The sequence below is a fragment of the Ciona robusta genome, chromosome 2, assembly GCF_009617815.1.
Source record: "Ciona robusta chromosome 2, ASM961781v2".
NCBI classification, from domain to species: domain Eukaryota; kingdom Metazoa; phylum Chordata; class Ascidiacea; order Phlebobranchia; family Cionidae; genus Ciona; species Ciona robusta.
In genome coordinates, this window is record NC_143236.1 from 7072344 (window position 1) to 7092487 (window position 20144).

Sequence of the window (20144 nt, forward strand, 5' to 3'; positions counted from 1 at the left end):
TGGCTATGGATAAGCAAGATGAGGATCAGCCATATCTTGCTGTAATGCAAACTCCTTCAGTAGTAGCTGGGGCGCCAGATTGCCTTGGTCCCGCCGTGGTAGATGCGATTGTGAAAGGTCAATCCATTAAAGTTCTCCTCGATTCCGGTGCCTCCGATAATTTCTTGAACAAAAAAGTAGCTCACCGACTCAATTTACGTGTAGAAAAGTCGTCTGCGGTTATCGGCATGGCCACAAATGGACTATCAGCTACAACTCAAGGAAGGGCATCGGCTTCAATCTCTTTGTTGGGACGTGATTACACAAACGTTCCATTCCAGGTACTAGACGGTTTGTGCGCGGATATTATCTTGGGTCACAATTTTATGTGTCGGCATTCTGAAGTTATTTTTAAAATGAATGGCCCGCGACGTCCTCTGACGATCCCTCCTCTCCAAAAAGCAGTGTTAGGTCTTTTGGCTGCAAAAGTAGACCCTCCTGACCTCTTTAGGCACATGCGGCCAAACTGGAAACCGCTGGTAACCCGATCACGTCGATATAGTAAGGAGGATCTAGGATTCATCAGCCATGAGGTGAAACGGTTGCTTGAAGAGGAAATTATTGAACCATCCAATTCACCATGGAGAGCACAGGTTCTGGTGGCTCGCGAGGGATCAAAGAAACCAAGGATGGTAATTGATTATTCACAAACGGTGAATGTATTTACAGAGCTAGACGCCTATCCCTTGCCATCAATCGAGTCCATAGTTAACAAGGTGGCTCAAGATAAGGTTTACTCCTCCTTGGATCTGAGATCTGCGTATCACCAAATCCCGTTGAAAGACTCAGATCGACCCTTCACCGCCTTTGAAGCAGAAGGTCAGTTATATCAGTACAAACGCCTACCTTTTGGGGTCACAAATGGAGTATCTGCGTTTCAACGAATAATAAATCGATTCATACAAGACAATCATTTAAATAAGGTATATGCGTATTTGGATGACATAACTGTTACAGGAGAGACATTGGAGGAGCATGATAGAAATTTAAAGAAATTGTTAGTGGCTGCGAAAAGGCATAATCTAACCATCAATGAAGAGAAGTCCAAACTTCGAATGACCAGTATTGACTTTCTCGGCTACCGGATCTCTTACGGTGATGCACGTCCTGATCCGGAACGCCTACGCCCTCTCCTAAATCTACCGCCACCAGATACACCCCGAGAGTTGAAACGTATTCAAGGTATGTTTGCTTATTATGCGAAATGGATCTCGAGGTTCTCGCACAAAATACAACCTTTACTTTGTATAAAGAAGTTTCCACTAACAAAAGATGCACTTGTTTGTTTTGAAACCTTAAAAACAGAGCTGGCGGCTGCAAGCTTAGGAGCCATTAGAAGTGAAGAGCCCCTACAAGTCGAAACGGACGCATCGGATTACGCAATTGCTGCAGTTCTTTCCCAATCCGGGCGCCCAGTGGCGTACATGTCTCGAACTCTAAACACGTGTGAACGGAACTATCCCGCGATCGAGAAAGAGGCGACGGCGGTGGTAGAAGCGGTTCGGAAATGGTCACATTTTCTTAAAGGTAAATCTTTTACGTTGGTTACGGACCAGAGGTCTATTTCGTTTATGTTCGACCAAAGAAACCGGGGTAAAATAATGTGGCGATTAGAGCTGAGTCAGTTCGCCTATGACATAGTTCATAGACCGGGACGTGATAACTTCGTCCCAGATGCGCTGTCCCGAGTGAATGCTCTTAATCGTGATTTGAAGGAACTCCAAACGCTGCACAATAATCTAGGGCATCCAGGTTTTTCAAGATTGTACCACTTTATTAAAACTCGTAATCTTCCCTTCTCTAGTGAAGAAGCTAAGATTGTTTGTCGGCAATGTAAAACGTGCGCAGAAGTTAAGCCAAGGTTCTACAAACCAGCTTCTCGGAATCTGATTAAAGCAATGAGACCATGGGAGAGATTGAGCATGGATTTTAAAGGACCTGTCAAAGGTCGCAATAGCTATTTACTTATCATCGTCGATGAGTATAGCCGCTTCCCGTTTGTATTTCCTTGTAAAAGAATGACTTCCGCGGTTGTCATACAGTGTCTCACGAATTTATTTTGTTTATTTGGCTTTCCAGCTTACGTACATTCGGATCGTGGATTGTCGTTCATCAGCCATGAAGTGAAAGTTTTTCTGACGGAGCGTGGGATTGCAACCAGCAAATCTACACCATATCACCCTCAAGGTAATTCTCAATGCGAACGCGTCAATCAAACCATTTGGAGAACTGTTAAACTACTTCTGCACGGGAAACTTATGGCCGAGGAACAGTGGGAGGAAGTCTTACCCCAGGCGCTTCATGCCATTCGGTCTTTGGTGTGCCTAGCCACCAATGAAACTCCACACGAACGTTTTTTTAATTTTTCCAGACGTTCAATGACAGGGACAACGCTACCCACATGGTTGCTGACAAAAGGTCCTGTGCTTTTGCGAAGATTCGTAAGAACGAAGGGTGATCCGCTATGTGACCAGGTCGAGTTGTTGGACGCCAACCCTACATACGCGAACATAAGACATCCGGATGGACGGGAAACGACTGTTTCAACTTCTGACCTCGCCCCGTACCCCAGCATTGAGCCAACGGATCCGGACAGAAATGAACATGTAACGAGTGAACGATTCGAAACTCAGGAAGGGACCGCCAATGAACAAACCGGTGACAGTGAAAGATCTGAAATCATCGAACCCAGCAACGAAACGACGTACGAGGTGCCATTACGTCGATCGACACGGCAAAGAAAAGAACCCCAGCGCTACGGGTTTTAAACCGCGTATTAATCCTGTAATTTGTATTGTATTGTATTGTAAATTTGTTAAAACAAAATTTTGTGGGGAAGAATGTGAAGCATTCCACAAACGGCAACACTGTGTGCGGCGCGCGCCGCTAATAATTACTTTCGTGTGTTCCTTCTTTTGTTCGCCACGTTTCACCACTTGTTTTAACTCCCGTCTTTCAGTTGCAGTGTTACTGTTTGAATTAGCTTACTGAGTTTAGTGATATCATTTCCGTTGTTATTTTAATCTATATCTAATATTCTATTTGTTAAGGTCGTAGTTACGTTATGTTAAATAAAGCCTAAGTTTAGTTTAAATAAACAAGGTCTCGACAGTGTAAATGAACTGAATCGAGTGCTAATAAAATATTACTTGATTTTGTTCATAATTTATATTTTATATAGATTTATATGAAGGCTAAACCATATAAATTTGTTCAAAAAATACTTTGAATAAACTGTTTCCATATTAATAGGTATATAACCTGTAATCTGACAAATATAGTGAGCCATAGTTGAGGCTGAGACAGATTTCCAGCTCCATGCATAAGCTCCTAGATTAGATCCAACCACTGAATATTTTCCAATATTTGGCTGGTAGAAATGCCAGTTGCTGTACTTTCCATTATTAACATCAGACCCTGTTGTATGGGTATTGTAAAAAAACAGTTTTTACCTTGATTTAATGCAATTTGTAATAACATGGCAATAAAACATATTTCTTACCATTTCTGCGTTGAGCAGTGCTAAAATAAAACTTGTCATGTGTTGTGCTCCATTCCCAACCAGTTCCATCTGATGTCTTTACTGCATCAATGTAAGCTGAAATATATATGAGGATTTATAGTTCGGCAACAAAGACCCACAATGATTTTCTCATGTAAAGGTAAACATCTGTGATCTGTGGTTATAATGAGACTTGTTGGGATATAGTTTGTATTCAATGTAACTAGATTTTAAATGTACATATTTGTTAACCTTTATTATTGCTTGTCATCCATTTTCCTGCACTCTTGTAAGCAGCTGCTTTAGTTTGAATGAAGGTTTGAGTTTCTGCATCTGGTATAATTGCAAGGTGACCACCCAATCCAACACATGCTGATTTTGCACCAGCATGATCAGTGATTTGTGTTGAAAATTCAAAAAAAGTTTGTTTAAAATGTTCCAATAAGACTGCAATAAAACAATAACAATAAGCCATTACCAGCTCTGTGGTTACTTATAATAAATTGATATCTTTACAACCAAACTGGCAAGTGTTTTTGTAAATTATCTCATTTTCAAGTACATAATATATACTGTTAAAATTTTACAAACTGTTCTTGAAATACTAATATGCCCATAGCAACAGAACCTGTAGAATATTACCTGTTATTTGGCAAATATAGTGAGCTGTTATGTCAATTGATGATGAAAGAGATTTCCAACGCCATTTTTCAGCTCTGAGATCAGAATTAATAACCGCATACTCATTACCAGCCCTTGGTTCATAGACATGCCAGTTGTTGTACTTTCCATTATTAAAAAACGATTCCGCTATATTTATGTGTGTAAGTTTTAACTTTAGAGAAAGGTGCTTTACATAACAGTTTGGGGTATTTATGAAATGTAATAATAGATAACATAATATTAAAACATATTTCTTAGTTTCTTACCATGTTCATGTGCTGTTGTTTTAAAGCAACAAGTACTTTTAAATATACAATATCTAATATCCTACATTTACAATATCTTTTTTCATTAAGAAAGGCAGTTTAATAATTTGTAAGTGATCTGTTTATAATAAAAAATACCTCCCTTGTCTCCACGTTGAGTTATATTAAAATAAAACTTGTCATGTGTTGTGCTCCATTCCCAACCAGTTCCATCTGATGTCTTCACTGCATCAATCCAAGCTGGAATTTATTGGTATTCACGATTAAGAAACAACTTATTATACACAGTTTTTTTTTGTTTACTTTAGCATACCCAGAAAGATGATTCACAAACACTAAAATTTTGCTTGATTTGGCCTCTTACCATCACTGTTGTTTGTCATCCATGTCCCTGCACTCTTGTAAGCAGCTCCTTTAGTTTGAATGAAGGCTTGAGTTTCTGCATCTGGTATAATTGCAAGGTGACCACCCAATCCAACACATGCTGATTTTGCACCAGCATGATTTGTTATGTTTGGTGAGAATATTAAAAGACCTTCCCTAAAGTTTTCGATTTGGTCTGGAGTAAAAAATGAACTATATAGGTTACAAATAATAAGAAACCATTTACGAATAATGCGAAATGTTTAAGCATATGGATGTCAGAACTTTAAAGTAAAAACCATGGCTGTTTAGCCCTTTATCTGTTACATTGTTTTCCTACAGTCCTTTTAAATCCCAATCATTTATAGTTTTACCTTTGCTCAACACAGAAGTGCACAAGCAGAATAATATAAAAGCCAGGTGTAGATAACTTTTCATCAGCATTTTTCTGTCTTAAATTTCACAATTTCTTATAAAACAGGTCTCTCATATCAGCCTTATCCCCTAAAACGGAAATATCAGTAACAAATAGTAAATTTGGCAGTTATTATAAAGCAGCCTGCTGTTGATAAGATGATCCAACCTTTAAAACGGATTTAGATGGGCCTATATAAAGAGACCAGGAAGCGTACAAGACGGCTACTAGCTACAACCTACGCCTTGTGATTTCCTTAACATTCCTACTAATAAGACATCAGGTGATATAAAACCAACTTGTCATGTTGGTGGCCAATTAGCAAAAGAGCATTGGATATTAAAGTGTATATACATGCATAGCCATTTATTGAAATGTGTTCTATTTGAATGCTTTAATATATTGTAGTGATCTTGGTATGTTGAAAGCATACAAATTTTAAACTGCTCAAGGCAATTTTTTCCCAGTATTCTGTTGCTCAAAATAGTTATCATTTTCAGTCAATAATATATTTGCTTACAAATGTTTTGGTAACCTTTAGGATAGGTGAGAGATAAAATTGTCTATGTGCTTTTAGTTTACTAAATAATTTGAATAGTTACTTTCCCTGTACACCAAGCTGCATATGTTTAGGAATAAATGCGGTGATTATTGTGGGTAGGTTACACCACATCCAGATCTATTTTTTTCCTATGACTGAATTTATTTCCTTGTATAAATCATGTGGGCTGCTTGGTTCTCTTATGATGTCCTTGCAGCTTGAATCACTGCAGTTGCAACATAATATACTATTTTGTAACAATAACTTTTACATAGAATCTAGGTATCTAATATCCGATTTTTGTAGTCTAAATCATATATTTGTCAAATAATATATATAGAGATACTGCAGTGTTTATTTTTGGTTGATCAAAAATTCATAAGCCTGATTTATTTCGTATTGATTACTATTCACCAATGATAAGTATATATTGTTTTCTACTCTAGACACTAATATGCAATAAAGTTCGTTAATAATAAATCACTTACTACAATAAAGAAACGTTTGATTGATAATATAAAACAATGTTTTTTGAGTTTTAGACTCATTATTAAATTACATAACAACAAGAAAACTGGAGTATACTTATCAGTCACGATTTACATCATAAAATTAATAAAAAAAAACATATGGGTTAGAAATCCACAGTTGAGGAAAATTTACCAACAAATTTAAATCTATCATTTAAAATGTTTTGGATTTGTCAGTGTTTCACAATTATTGAAATATACCTAATTGTAAATAATGCATTTACATTACTAAACTGTTTTTTATGCAATCCGATACGTCATTGTTCAAGATATCTGTTTTTTAAGCTGTATATGCAGAGATTATGTCTGAGGTTTCAAATCCTAGTTTAAGATAAGTGTTTAAGTGCAAAATCTAAACCTTGGGATTCAAAAGAATGTCACTTAGAAATTAGCATATGTTGAGATAGAAGACTGGAAAGCACTGATGGATTTGTAGCAGGTTAGATATTGATCCTGTAATGGTAAATATTTAAAAAAGATGGATAGCAATAAGGACATGGTTGGAAAGACCATAGAATTTTGAAATGAAAAAATGACAAACACTTACAGCAGTTCGAACCATATGCGGTCTCATGTCTCTTAGATCTTTAACAGTGCGAAACACATCAATACGATTTTCAGCTCTTAATCTCTTTATAATGTTGTTGACGGCACAGAACACACCTGAACGCCCAGCTCCATCACTATAGTTAAAAATAATTATGTTTATAACTACAGGGTTCAATCTTAAAAATTAAGCTTTTAATCCTTAGCTAGTTAGAGTTTACTGAAATTTTAAACATATGCTTGGATCCTATTATAATTCTAGGTATTCCAAGAGCTATTATTATTAATAAGGTATAGCAACTTACCAGCAATGAATTAAACTTGCTCCGTTCTCTTTCTTTAACTGCCCAGCAATGGAGACCAAGTTCACAAGGCTCTTAGTGCCTTCTGTGTCAAGATTCTCTTCCCAGAAAAGACATTGGATTTGTGTTGTGATTAACTGCAAAATTTTACACCCAAATATTAATATACTCCCGTTACCGTACCTTGCCTACCATACACAACTACCATATTAACATATGCTTACATCAATATGCCCACATTCCACATGAAGTTCTCGCTCAATCAGTTCGGGAGTTTTCTTTATTTCAACAAGGGTGACTTTAACAAGTCCATAAGTTTGACTTTGACAAACTTCATCTGGCCAGTATGGTAGACATGTGTCCTTGGAAAGTTAACAAAGTATAATTTTTTTTTAATAAAGAGTGTATGCATATATGTTGCATCAGAGGGTGTAGCCTATAAACGTGTTTCTTAGTTTGCACAGAATTTGCCATATATTTATTGCGTTGTATTACAATAACAAGTTGGAATGTGTTTATACATGTTGCATTTGGATTAGTTGTCAAAAAGTTCTTCTGTGTGCTAAAATGGAGACGGACATCCATCATATTCATTAGTGATCATCACAGTATTTGCATTACCTTTGTTTCCCCATTTCCTACTGAACTTAACATTACAATAACATTCACATTGTTATCAGCAACTGCTTTCCAGAAAGCATTCACATTAGTTGACACTGGATCTTGTGTTACAATTAAAGTTTCTTTTGGAAAGTAATCCTGTTGAATTAAATAACATATTGTAGCAGCAGATTGGTAAATACATCCAAGTAGTATGGGCTAGATTTGTTAAAGGTATAAGCTTAAAAAAATAAATCTTCTTTAATTTTAATGTAAGTCTCTGTTAAAGTGTGTTGTTTTTAGTTTCTTCATATATTGTCACTGTTTTGTGGTTGACACATTTAATCTGTGGCTGTATTGTTTTAATTACTTCGTAGCTCTATTCATTTTGCAGCTATCATGTAATTAGTGCCAGTTTTAAAGTAAACATAATAACAAACCGTTATGAATGAAGCATTCAAGTAAAGGGAATCTTTTTCATTTTCACCCAGAACTTGAACCAAAGAGTGATCATCTAAAAAAATTCAACTTTTAATTAATGTATTTACAGGTCTTTGTAGGATTAAGGTTTTTATAATATTGTTTCAGTGTTATGCAAAATCAGTGGATTATACTCAAAGTGTGTTGATTGCAATCTGACAGCTTCAAGTATAAGTTTAAAATCAGGTAAGGAAACTATTACTGTATCATTTTATGCCTGCTTAATATTTAACAAGTGCAACCGCTAATTATATAAAGTTGAATTTGTTTGGAACTCCCAATGATAGACTTTACAAAGTATTAATAAATGTTTTGGGAAGCTTTGTTTAGCTTTGTCTTTGGGCAGGACCTCACTAAATAATAAGTATAGCAAACAAGAGTGCAATGGTAATAATATGTTTAAGATATAAGGTATTAAAGTCACTTACATGGTAAGACATCAACATCTCTGTTTCCTGGATCATCAGAATGTTGGTAGGCAAGCTTTTGTGAGTTTGTCAGAGGAAGAATGATACTTAAGTTGTCAAATTCTTCCAGCATTCTTAAACAAAGTGGTGATAATTAAAAAATATTTTAGTATTTAAATATATTTTTTTATGAATTAATTGTTAATTTTTGTGTGATTTTTTATACCGAAGAGTAACTTGGATATACTTTTGACATTTAGTACAATTAGCAAATATAAACATCTATCAGTTGCCTAACTATCAGTCCTAATATCAATACTTGATTTGCTGCAAGATATGTTCTTCCAATTCAGCAGCATCCACTTCAGTGTTTCCCAATGCATAACATTCTGTTATCAGCTTATGAAGAAATATGTACTGTTTCTGTGATGGAACAGAAATGTTAAACACTGCAACTACCACAACTGAGTTTTACAAACCATGTTCTGCACCATGTCCATTCTTTGCTTTCTCATTTTAAGCACTGTCCTAAAAACATTAACCTGGTCCTTTGATTTCATTTCATCAAGTAAAATATCAAAACCTATGTACGCTCCTGTACGACCTGCTCCAGCACTGTTTGGATATAAAAAAGAATTGATGTAATCTTTAGGGGTGTTGGTAATCTTCAGATGTTACCTGCAGTGTACAACTATAGGTACAGTGGTTTTTGAATCACTTTCTGCAGCGTTAACAATCCCTTGCATTTGAACCAAGCTAGATGTTATCAAGGGCACACCATGATCTGGCCATGCAATGTAATGGAAATGCTGTATCTTTCTCAACACCTGGATTACAACCAGTAAAAATATTAAAGGAATGTTTTTACATAGTTGTGCAATAGAACCCACCGATGCATACTCATTGTTGGATTCTTCAATGTGTATTGTTCTTACTATATAAGATCCATAATCCACCTCTGTTACAGTCTCAACATTGTAACCATCATATGTGCAACGTTTTCCTTGGTCAGGCCAGTATTTTGCACATTTTTTCTGCAAAAACCCAACCATGATGTTACCTAACTTATACAATTAGTTGTTATATCATCCCACACACAGGGGTACAAATCCTACGTCGTTACCTTGCCAGATTCAACAGGATTAGTAAGCATAACTATAACCAAGCATTCCTGTTCCCAAACCATCCTCCAGAAATCTCCAGTTGTTTGATCCAATGGACCTTGTGTTGCTATGAATTTACGCTCCTGAGAATAACCCTGGAAAAGAAATTTAGTTCACCCAATGAACAACTAATTTATCTACTTACATCAACATAATTTGCATTTATGTAATCCGAATTTTCAGTTGTTTCTTTCAGTTTAACTCTTGTATCATCATCTGTGTAACCAAAGTATAAATGTCTTAAGACTTCTAACAAAATGGTTCAATGTAAAACTAAATCAACTTACATGGCAAAATGTTCTTGTAGCGATTTTTCTTCTTGTGTTCTGGATTTTCTGCGTGTGTTTTTTGAAGTTTGATTTCCTCTGTAGCAATGGCCAGTTCCTGGTATATAATGATCCATAAAAAATACACAATCACCATGTTTTCATTTGTTTTACCTGGAATTGCTTCTTAAAAGCTGCATCGTTAGAAGCCAACATATCCTTGTACCTTTTCAACAAGTTTCCAGTCAGAATATCCCATTCCGGATTTTGAACAACTTCCAAGTTGACATAAGCTCCTGTCAAGTATATGTGGTAAACAGATGTTATTTGTGACTAATAGAAAATTATCTTTTTTAATTGTTTACCTTCCTCATCTTGTTGCTCAGCATCTTGAAGCTTCTGTGATCTACCATGTTTTAAATGTACATTCCTGTGTGATGATGTAGAGTCAATTGTTGGGATTACACAAATGATAGGATTACACACCACTATGTAAAACTATTTCAAGAATTTTACTAAAATACAATTTATCTTAACTCTTACCTCCGTTTTCTGTAGAAATAGGCAGCCAATACAAGAGCTATCAACATGCACACGGCGACTACCACAACTGAAAAGAAGTCTCTTTTGATATCTTATAAATCTGGAAAAAGTGTTGGGCACAAGTTTAAATACTACCTGCTATTATAATTGTACTAGAACTTGCAGATGATTCTAAAGTTGAATCTATCGATTGATTTGTGGTTGTTGCTATCGGTTGAGTTATGGTTCTAACAATTGGTTGACTGGTTTGTGTCAAGTAAACTCCATCAGCTGAAGTTAAAGTGACAACCTGAAATCTGAATGAAATAATTTTAATGATGCTCCAACAAAAATGACATAAATATTCTTACTTGTATGTGACTTCATTGGTCAACAATTTGTTGGAGCAGCTTATAGCATAAGATGTATTCACTTTACATTGTGTTGTTGTATTGGATGATAAGCTAACTTGTCTGCTTGTTTCATTAAACCTGAATTAAAAGTCTCTAGTTAGTTTTTACAGTTTGTTTAAGTGTGTCACAGAACATACCTTGGTAAAACTGCAGCACAATATGTAGAAGAGTTTGATGTTGTAATTATGTTTCTTATTTCCATCCATGTATAGGAATCTCTATAAACGTTGCTTCCTTCTTTCCCACCAATCACAAGATAACAACTGGGTATAAATAACAGGAATATAAACACAGCTACAGTGATAATACATTGATAATGTATAAAAATGAAAAAGTGTATTATTTCACCTGATTGGTCCGTTAGTCTCATCAGCTTTGTTTACTTGTATATGTAAGGTACTTGCAGAACTTCCAACTGTTGCTGGGGTTGGTATATTAGCAGGGGCTGAAATGGAAACAGTTTTATTGTGTTTGTTCAAATAAAGGCACATTTAATCGTCGTGTTTACCTTGTACTGGTGATATACATTGTCCTTTTGCTACAATATATGAACTAATTTCAGAACAAGTCTTCGCAGCAATTGTGATGACATGTTTACGATTTGGTTTAGTTTCAAACTGGTACGGAGATATACCACTTGGTGGTATATGTGTTACAGTGGTTTCAATGTCTGGCACACCTGGTGCTTTCCTGTGTAGGCTACTTGTTACAACAATCTGAAAGCAGATAATTTGATTATGTTTATAAGCAACAAACAAACTGTCTTTTAACAAAAGTAAGCAGTATACATATTTATTAAAATTGAATGTCAAATGCTAAGTTATAAATAAAACATTATCAAAGTAACATTATGTAACACACTCACACTTGCTTCAATTATCCCAGGTTCTGGTCCTTTATCCCACGATATTAAACAAAAAGTTGAATTCAAATTTGCAGTAGAAGCACTTGCTGTTGAAATACTTGGTTTTTCACCTGTTGTTCTTCCAACTATTTGGTCAATTTTCTTGGAATACTTTGGAAACAAATTCACCTACCAGGATTAATAAACCAAGTGATAATTGATGGAACACGATTACAATGACATAAAGCAAAAAAAAGCTACCTTGATGATATATTCTGTTCTTGGTGTCAGATTATCAAAAGTGATTGAATATTTGTTGTCCTTTGTTGATGTTTGAGTGAGAGTTTTCATGTAAGTTTGACTTGAATTAGTGATGCTTACATTGTATACAATGTTACCACTGGTTTTGGTAATATCTGTCCAATTAACTTGTAGTTGGTTACCAGGGCAACCACCAGGTGAAGAAGTGACTACTGAGCATGGAGCATCTGAGGTTGTTTATATTATTTAGTAACGCCTTCATGTATACAGATGGTATGTGATGCTACCTGAAAATCCAGTTTGGGATATTATGTTTGAAGAACCATCTGAAGTATTTGCCCAACATGAAACAACATCTGTACTTCCAAATATTAACAAGTTAGAAATTTGGCTTGATATTTGATGTATATTCAACACTGTGTTGTTTATGAATGGGATTCCTTGTTGAACTGTGACACCATTTGCATTCCAATGAACAGTGGGTGAAGTTTCACCGATAAATATGCAAGTGTATGTTGATTTCTCTAATTTACTTTCCAATAATCTTGGCCGCTTTTCAACTGTGAGGGGACAATATTGTTAATGTGTAAAAAACACATTTTGTGTTTTGGTTTAACTGTAAGATTAACATTCAACATATTGTTATATAACTTTTCCGTATCTCACTGTGCATCAAGCTTGTTTCTAAGGGTGTAGTAATAAACTGTTAAGTGAAACAAGAGGTTGGAGAAACTGCAGTAAAATAGAACAGACACACAGCAGTTAGTGTCAAGTTTGACTGAACAAACAAGTTCTTTGTACATTAACTGTACACAAAAGGTGAATAGTATGATAGTTTTAAAATAAAAAGTACAGTAAAGGTTATGGCCTAAAATCGAAGAATGCATTTTTTTAAACTGATATTAATACTATACATGTTATAGATTGGTAAGTTTTTTGTACATTGAACATATATTTCTTTCGGCCCTTCGCTCTGATTTTTTTCTGAAATATTTTTTACCTTAGATTTACGCTAATTTACTTGAGATTTTACATAAAAAGGTCTAATAGGACATTATTTATTATAAACGACCGGGCAGCCTGTTTTATTTTAAATGGCAAATTGCTGATTGAGGGTGAGGAAACGAAATATTCGAATTAATCCTCTTTGCAATATGTTTTTTTTTCCAATGAGGTACATACTTGTGACAGTAGTTACTGCAGATTGGTCAAGGGAAGTAGCATTGCAAGTATAAACACCAGAATTCTGATGTAAACCACGAGTTAAATACAAACGTGATGTAGAATTCCCATCCAGTGTAGGTTGTGTAATTATTTGATAAACTCGTTCATTTATGTTTGTTGAAATATCTTGTGAGTTTCTGTCATAATAAATTCACTGATGTATATTTAAATGATTTAAATTGCTTACAAATATGAACACAAGAATAGGTCTGTTATGTTTATACTTACATTTTCCATGAGACAGGAGGACCAGGGTAAGCATCTGATGAACAAAGAACAAAATCTTCTCCGTACTTTACATTTAAAGTGGATTTGGATGCAACCAGTAATGTGCTTTTTACTTTAAATAAAATAATATTTAGGAATAAAAACAATATCTAGATATTTATGATAAATATTATACAAATTAAAAATGTTATTCTTACTATTAATTTGACAAATATAGTGAGCATTAAATGAGGGGTTGGTTGATCTCCATCTCCAAATATTTGCATCAGGGAATGAGCTTGTTATTCCATAGTTACCCTTGTCCGGATTGTAAATATGCCAGTTGTTGTATTTATCATTAACAATGAATGGACCTGTGTACAACACATTTTTATAAATGTTATAATTAGGGAAATAAAACTAAGTTTAAACCATGAAAACTGTTTACGAATTAAAGTGAGACATTGTGTCACAATATATATCTTTTACCACTTCCACGACAAACAACAATTAAAAGAGATATGTTATGCAGTACAATTCTTACCACCACTTCCACGTACAGTTGTTTTAAAATAAAACTTGTCATGTGTTGTGCTCCATTCCCAACCAGTTCCATCTGATGTCTTCACCGCATCAATGTAAGCTGGATTAGTTGAATATATATATTTAACCTTCTTCTGTTATTTATATAAAAATAAAATTATTTAACAGTTATATTAAGTACTTAAAATGACTAGTGTATAATATAAAGTATAAACAGGTTTTGTATCTTTTTTTTATACCACTAGCATATGAATACATCAGCAGTATTTAAAAGTTGTTTTGCAACTTTAACTAACGTCTTTTTTAAACAGTTAAAATTTATATATAGCTAAACCATAAAGTTTGCTTGTCATCCATTTCCTTTCACTCTTGTAAGCAGCTCCTTTAGTTTGAATGAAGGTTTGAGTTTCTTTATCTGGTATAATTGCAAGGTGACCACCCAATCCAACACATGCTAATTTTGCACCAGCATGATTTGCAGTAAGTGGAGAAAATGTGAAATAACTTCCTTTATAATATGCCATTGTGACTGAAAAAATAGAAAATACACTTGTTATAAAATGTTGATTAAGTTAGATTCATATTCAGTATTAAACAACTTTTTAGATGGAAAGTTGCAAAGAAAGCAATTACATCATCACAGAAATCTTTGCTGTATTTTGTTTGTGTAAGTATACAGAATCAATTTAACATGAAATATTACCTTTAACTTGACAAATATAGTGAGCCACAGTTGAAGCTGTGACAGATTTCCAACCCCATGAAGGAATAATCACAGATCCAACAACCCCATAATCTCCAACATTTGGATTGTAGATATGCCAATAGTTGTACTTTCCATTTTGTATAAAACCCCCACCTATTATGAATAAATGTAGCTGATTTATTGGGCAAAGACAGTTGTTAAAACACGAATGTTCCCCCCAATAAATTTTGTATTGCTTAATGGATTAAAATCACAGTACGATGACTATTCATTGTTTTAGAAGGTCCAGTCATTTTTCGTTATACTAATACACTTTAATCAAGGTTTAAAAAGGGATTGTTTTAGATTAAAAAGGGTTTTATTTTTGAAATATATATTTTTCGCCTGTTTTAGTTTTTTAGAGTTATGCCACTATACTGCCATCTTTTAGGCGGGGGGTAATAAGAATATGCCAAATGCCAACGTGGTAAAATACCCACATCTGTAGGAAAAAAATTACATTATTACATAATTGCATTTTATTAAAAAAAAAAAATTACATAATTGCATTTTATTACATATATAGTTAAAACGCTTCAAAATGCACATTTTAAGAACCAATCCTGTGTTTCAATTTTTGGAAAGTATTTATTTAGCTTGCAATAAGGATTTAAATAGAGTTCGGTATTTTAGCACAACAAAATCACTTTCTTACCATCACTACCACGTGGAGTTGTTTTAAAATAAAACTTGTCATGTGTTGTGCTCCATTCCCAACCAGTTCCATCTGATGTCTTTGCTGCATCAATCCAAGCTAAAATATAGGCATATACTCAATAAAGCTAAAACTATTCACTTTGATTTAGGTTTGTGGTAAACGTAGCCGTCATAGGTATCTCATTGGTAAATAGTTATGTGATGAATTCTTGTTATATGCAAAAGCTATGTAAGTGAGATGTTTAAAACGTTTGTTTTTTTACATATCCAACGTATTGTTAAAACTAAATACTAACCATCATTATTGCTTGTCATCCATTTTCCTGCACTCTTGTAAGCAGCTCCTTTAGTTTGAATGAAAGTTTGAGTTTCTACATCTGGTATAATTGCAAGGTGACCACCCAATCCAACACATGCTGATTTTGCACCAGCGTGATTTGCAGTTTGTGTTGAAAATACGAAGTAATATCCTTTGTAGAATTCAAATTCTGTTACAGAAAATAAATATGTTAATCTGCAGTGTAAAACATTACTGGCATTTTACTGAATCATTTCCAAAATGAATAAACATATTTATAAAAAAAATGTAAAATCTTCTCTAATTATCTACCGTTTAAACACCTTCTGTATTTTTTGTTATTTTGAACTTGCTGTTTCCTACGTGTTAGGAAAGGCGCACAAAATGTATGTTATGTCTTATAATAGAGGGCTCCCATTTCAATTGGGACCCATGACGTAGCTTTAAAAATAAAATACACAAATCTAAAGGATGTATTTGTACAAAACTTCACGTGACATTAAGTACATTAAGTACGCCGTATTACGTTATGCGGAATTGCGGTATTCATTACTAGCGTTACTTTTCTTCTAAACTGTATATTTTGACTAATAAGTAAGATTTGTGCACGTGTTTAATATAACCGAGAATGCGAAACACCAGACAAAAGAGTCCGACGCCACTACAAAATTGTATAAAATGGTAATTCGCTTTGACTGAATAAATGTAACTTGCATTATCTTCGCATGGCCGGAAACGACAGTCGTTCTAATACGGGTGTTCTGTTTTATACACTTCGTGCCAGTTTACGAGTTACCACGAATGTAACTTTGTCGGTGATTGTTTTTTTAAACTAATGATAACTTTGCACGTTGGCGATAACGAACACCGCATTAATACTTCAGCGAATACTGCACACAAGAGTTAAATGTAACTTACTTTATTCTCGCGTGGCCGGGAAACGACACTCGTTTTAACGCGGATGTTCATACACCTCGCACAACTTACGCCAATAATGGTGGCAACGACGAGCCTTAAACACATTAGGCTGGGTTCGAGGCAGGCGCGCTAACCAGCTGTGCTATGGCTGTCGTGTAAGATCGGACACCTTTAACACAAAGTATCCCTATATTATCATCGTGTTTAAATTAACAGTTGTCTGTGGGAGACGCGAGGATACGGTGTTATAACTCTTAAAAGTTCCTACTATTAAATAGGACAAAAAAATTATTAAAACGTATATTATTAAAACATACAACATCATTTTATACTACAAAGAACGACCAGACTACATAGACGCAATGGGTATAGACACGCATAATAAAGTAACAAAAAGGCACATGAGGGATATTGGCTTCCGTGTTATGCCAGTGAAGTTAAAATAATGGGATAGTTAGGCGTAAACCTCCTCTGCAGTGACGTAGATGCTGCAAAAAATAAGACTTAAATAAAACGAACCAGACTAGCGGACAATATGCGAACATGGGAATTTGTAGAAAATAGCGTAGATCCCTAGAAGATCATGAGTTTTATTATGGACGTGGATGAACCGTCATAAAGGGTCGCTGCAGTTTGCATAGGTGTAACGTCCAGAATGCAACTTACGAAGAGTCGTGCTGTTTATCATAACACGAGCGGAAAGAATTGGCTAAGGTGTTTGTGCCACCACACTTCACACGATTAATTTCACGTAAAGGCAGCATGTTCAGCTTTTGGATTGATTCTATAACTGACGTAGTGTGAATTTACACGGCGGTGTTACTCGCTCCAACGGTGACGCATTATACGGTTGCAACAATCCTACTATAAATACAGGACGTGGTGGGCGTTCACAGTGGAAGCCCAGAGTAAGCTTGTATTAACATTTGAATATATGGAACTGCGGGGTAAGATGGGGCACATTTAGCACATATTAATATTCTAATATTTTGATCGTATTTTAAACAATTAACAACGGTCTATGGGAGTCGTAAGGATACAGTTTTATAATTCTTTGAATGTTCTTTGTTTACTATACCAAATCAGTCTAGACAATAGAATAAAAAGGTGTTCCATTTTCTCCACCACAATACTTCATTCACGATGTATTGACTAGGGTAAAGTCTCAGAATAGGATTAATAAAAATCACACCTGGATTTCAACCGGAACTCACCGAAATATACCATGTCTCGGTGGTTGCGAAACGTTTTAAACCAACATTGCGATAAAAATAAATATTTGTGTATAAATACACGCCCTTCTAAAACCAATCTATTATAAACAGAAAACAACATGAAACATTTATATTAGAGTCTTAAATAAACAATTTATCAGTGGTTATAATAATACGTTAGCACAGTGAGTTAAGATAGTTTATGTTTTATTCTCTTTACTCTCTCATTCTCATTTGCTGGAAATTAAAAATATTCACAGAAATTTATCAACATAGTCCCGTGGCTCTGATAGAGTATTGTTAATTGTTCAAAACACGATCGGGAAGTATGGGATTAAGGTGCTTATAATATCTTATCCCATCGTATTTCATTAATTTGTATCTCTAACAGCAAATGTGTTATTAGGTACAACCCAATTTATAATGTTAGGCAATTGTCATACATCTTACCTTGCGCACTTACACAGGCGCAGAGAAACAGAATGATTCCCCAAATATTCTTCGGCATTATCATTCTTTAATTTTACAAGTACATTCTATTTATCTAATCTATAAAAAAAACTTTTTTTTTAGAAATACCAAAAATATTTTAATCAAATTCGTAGCATAAACTGCTGTATACTAAGTTGTCTAATCTGTAGTAGCCTATATTAATAACAGACTCGGTAACTGATCACCATTATTAATCAACCTCTTAATAATATAGCAACTATATCCCGCACTTTGCGTTGACACACTGATAAAGCTGCGCCAATAAAAAGACTTTAGGAAGCGTGGGGTAGAGTAATAGACTGACGCAGTAAATATAAGCCGAACCTACGTATTTTGATTTCCTTGTTTCTATGAGCCGCGCGTGAAATTTGTATTGCATATTGTACATGCTATTTTAGTTCTAGTACTAATCCAATATTTGCGTTAGATGTCTTTTTGTGTAAAACGAAACTAATATAAAACTAATATAAAATGTGGGAAAATGAAGCCATTATAGGTTATATACCCCTATATTTCACTTTAAGGTTGTCAGTTTTAAACTGCAGTTTCTGTTCTGTGTTTAAAGCGATTATATTTTGTCAGTTCTGGGAATTAAAAGACATTTTAACGGACATTTATAGCATTGGGTGGGGGAAGGTGGGACACCTTTTTATTCCCATGTGGTGGTAAACAAATGAATTCAAAGAATAGTAACGGATCCTTACGACTTCCGTAGACCGTTGCTAATGATTTAAAACACGATCAATATATTTGTATATTATGGTCTGTCCCATCTTACACCACAGTACTATATGTTAAATAAAACATGTTGAATTTGACTTACTTACTTTATCTTTGCGTGGCCGGAAAACGACAGTCGTTATCACACGGGTTTAACTCCTTGTGCCAGTTTACAAGTTACCATGTATGTTACTTTGTGGGTGATTTTGGGGGGGGAGGGTGTTTTCATTTTTTTATGTATGGCTGATAATTTGGACAACTCGTTAGTGACCACTGGGTTGGAGCAATTGCCGTTAAGTGTCTTGCCCAAAGACACATACGCCTACAATGGTAGCACCGTCGAGCCTTGACCCCATTACCTCTGGGTGACAGGTAGGCGCGCTAACCACTATGTCACAGTGCCGGACAAATGTCGTTTGTACAGTTCACGTAATCATAGCGTATGTGTACAACATACGTAGAATTCTTTGTATTGTCGCTTTCGCATTTCGAAGTGCTCATAGGTAGAATTGCGCTGGAGTTGATCTGCGTATGCAGTTTACATTTTTTAACCCACAGTTTTACAATCAAGGGCCCGGAAAGGCGGTCACATCGCATTTCCGGGCCTAAGCATAAACAGACGTTCACCTGCGACCTTTTATGTTTATCTGTGTAACGTTGGTTAAGCGCCAGCATTAGTAGTTGAATTATGCTATGTTATTTTTTTAGTAAGCTTGGATACGTAGGCGGTTTATTGTAGACCAGTCTGAAGCTGTTAGACGCAATAGAACTACGTCACGGAATAGACATTAAGTTGACGTAACACAAGTACTGTGGAATCTGAAATATACCATAAAATATAAATATATTCTTACAATACGGTGAGCTATTAATATTACCAATTTACGTTTTACTTTGTGTTGTTGAATTTCTCAATCACAATGATTGTAACTGTAACTGTAATATACAGATTTCGAAGTTTTGCAAGAAACCAGACTAGAATTGTTAACCTTAGACATTTCTT

At 35.0% G+C, this 20144-nt stretch overlaps 2 protein-coding genes across 2 annotated transcripts in view; both read right to left on the reverse strand.

Moving 5' to 3' along the window:
• LOC149740711 (uncharacterized) overlaps window positions 1-6772 on the reverse strand; it is a 34005-nt gene extending 27233 nt beyond the window's left edge. Inside the window, exons 1-5 of the mRNA XM_089873372.1 lie at window positions 6678-6772; window positions 5208-5337; window positions 4835-5029; window positions 4609-4710; window positions 3794-3988 (exon numbers count right to left, since the gene is read on the reverse strand). Coding sequence (XP_089729498.1) covers window positions 3794-3988; window positions 4609-4710; window positions 4835-5029; window positions 5208-5277 — 562 coding nt within the window. The 5' untranslated portion in view covers window positions 5278-5337; window positions 6678-6772. The remainder of the gene's footprint in view (window positions 1-3793; window positions 3989-4608; window positions 4711-4834; window positions 5030-5207; window positions 5338-6677) is intronic.
• On the reverse strand, window positions 6141-18805 carry LOC149740714 (uncharacterized). Its single transcript, XM_089873373.1, has 34 exons — window positions 18380-18805; window positions 15796-15987; window positions 15498-15596; window positions 14801-14956; window positions 14432-14626; window positions 14099-14197; window positions 13773-13928; window positions 13576-13687; window positions 13306-13484; window positions 12411-12683; window positions 12124-12350; window positions 11884-12051; window positions 11527-11734; window positions 11367-11463; window positions 11156-11281; window positions 10977-11096; window positions 10762-10922; window positions 10627-10693; window positions 10449-10513; window positions 10258-10379; window positions 10105-10201; window positions 9963-10033; window positions 9778-9912; window positions 9545-9688; window positions 9333-9481; window positions 9134-9269; window positions 8974-9077; window positions 8676-8788; window positions 8208-8281; window positions 7789-7926; window positions 7392-7529; window positions 7171-7304; window positions 6867-7002; window positions 6141-6772 (listed from the first exon to the last, which is right to left on the reverse strand). Exons 1-34 carry the CDS (start codon window positions 18441-18443, stop codon window positions 6701-6703), a joined length of 4527 nt encoding a protein of 1508 aa, XP_089729499.1. The 5' UTR covers window positions 18444-18805; the 3' UTR covers window positions 6141-6700.
• Between the last annotated feature and the right edge of the window lie 1339 nt (window positions 18806-20144).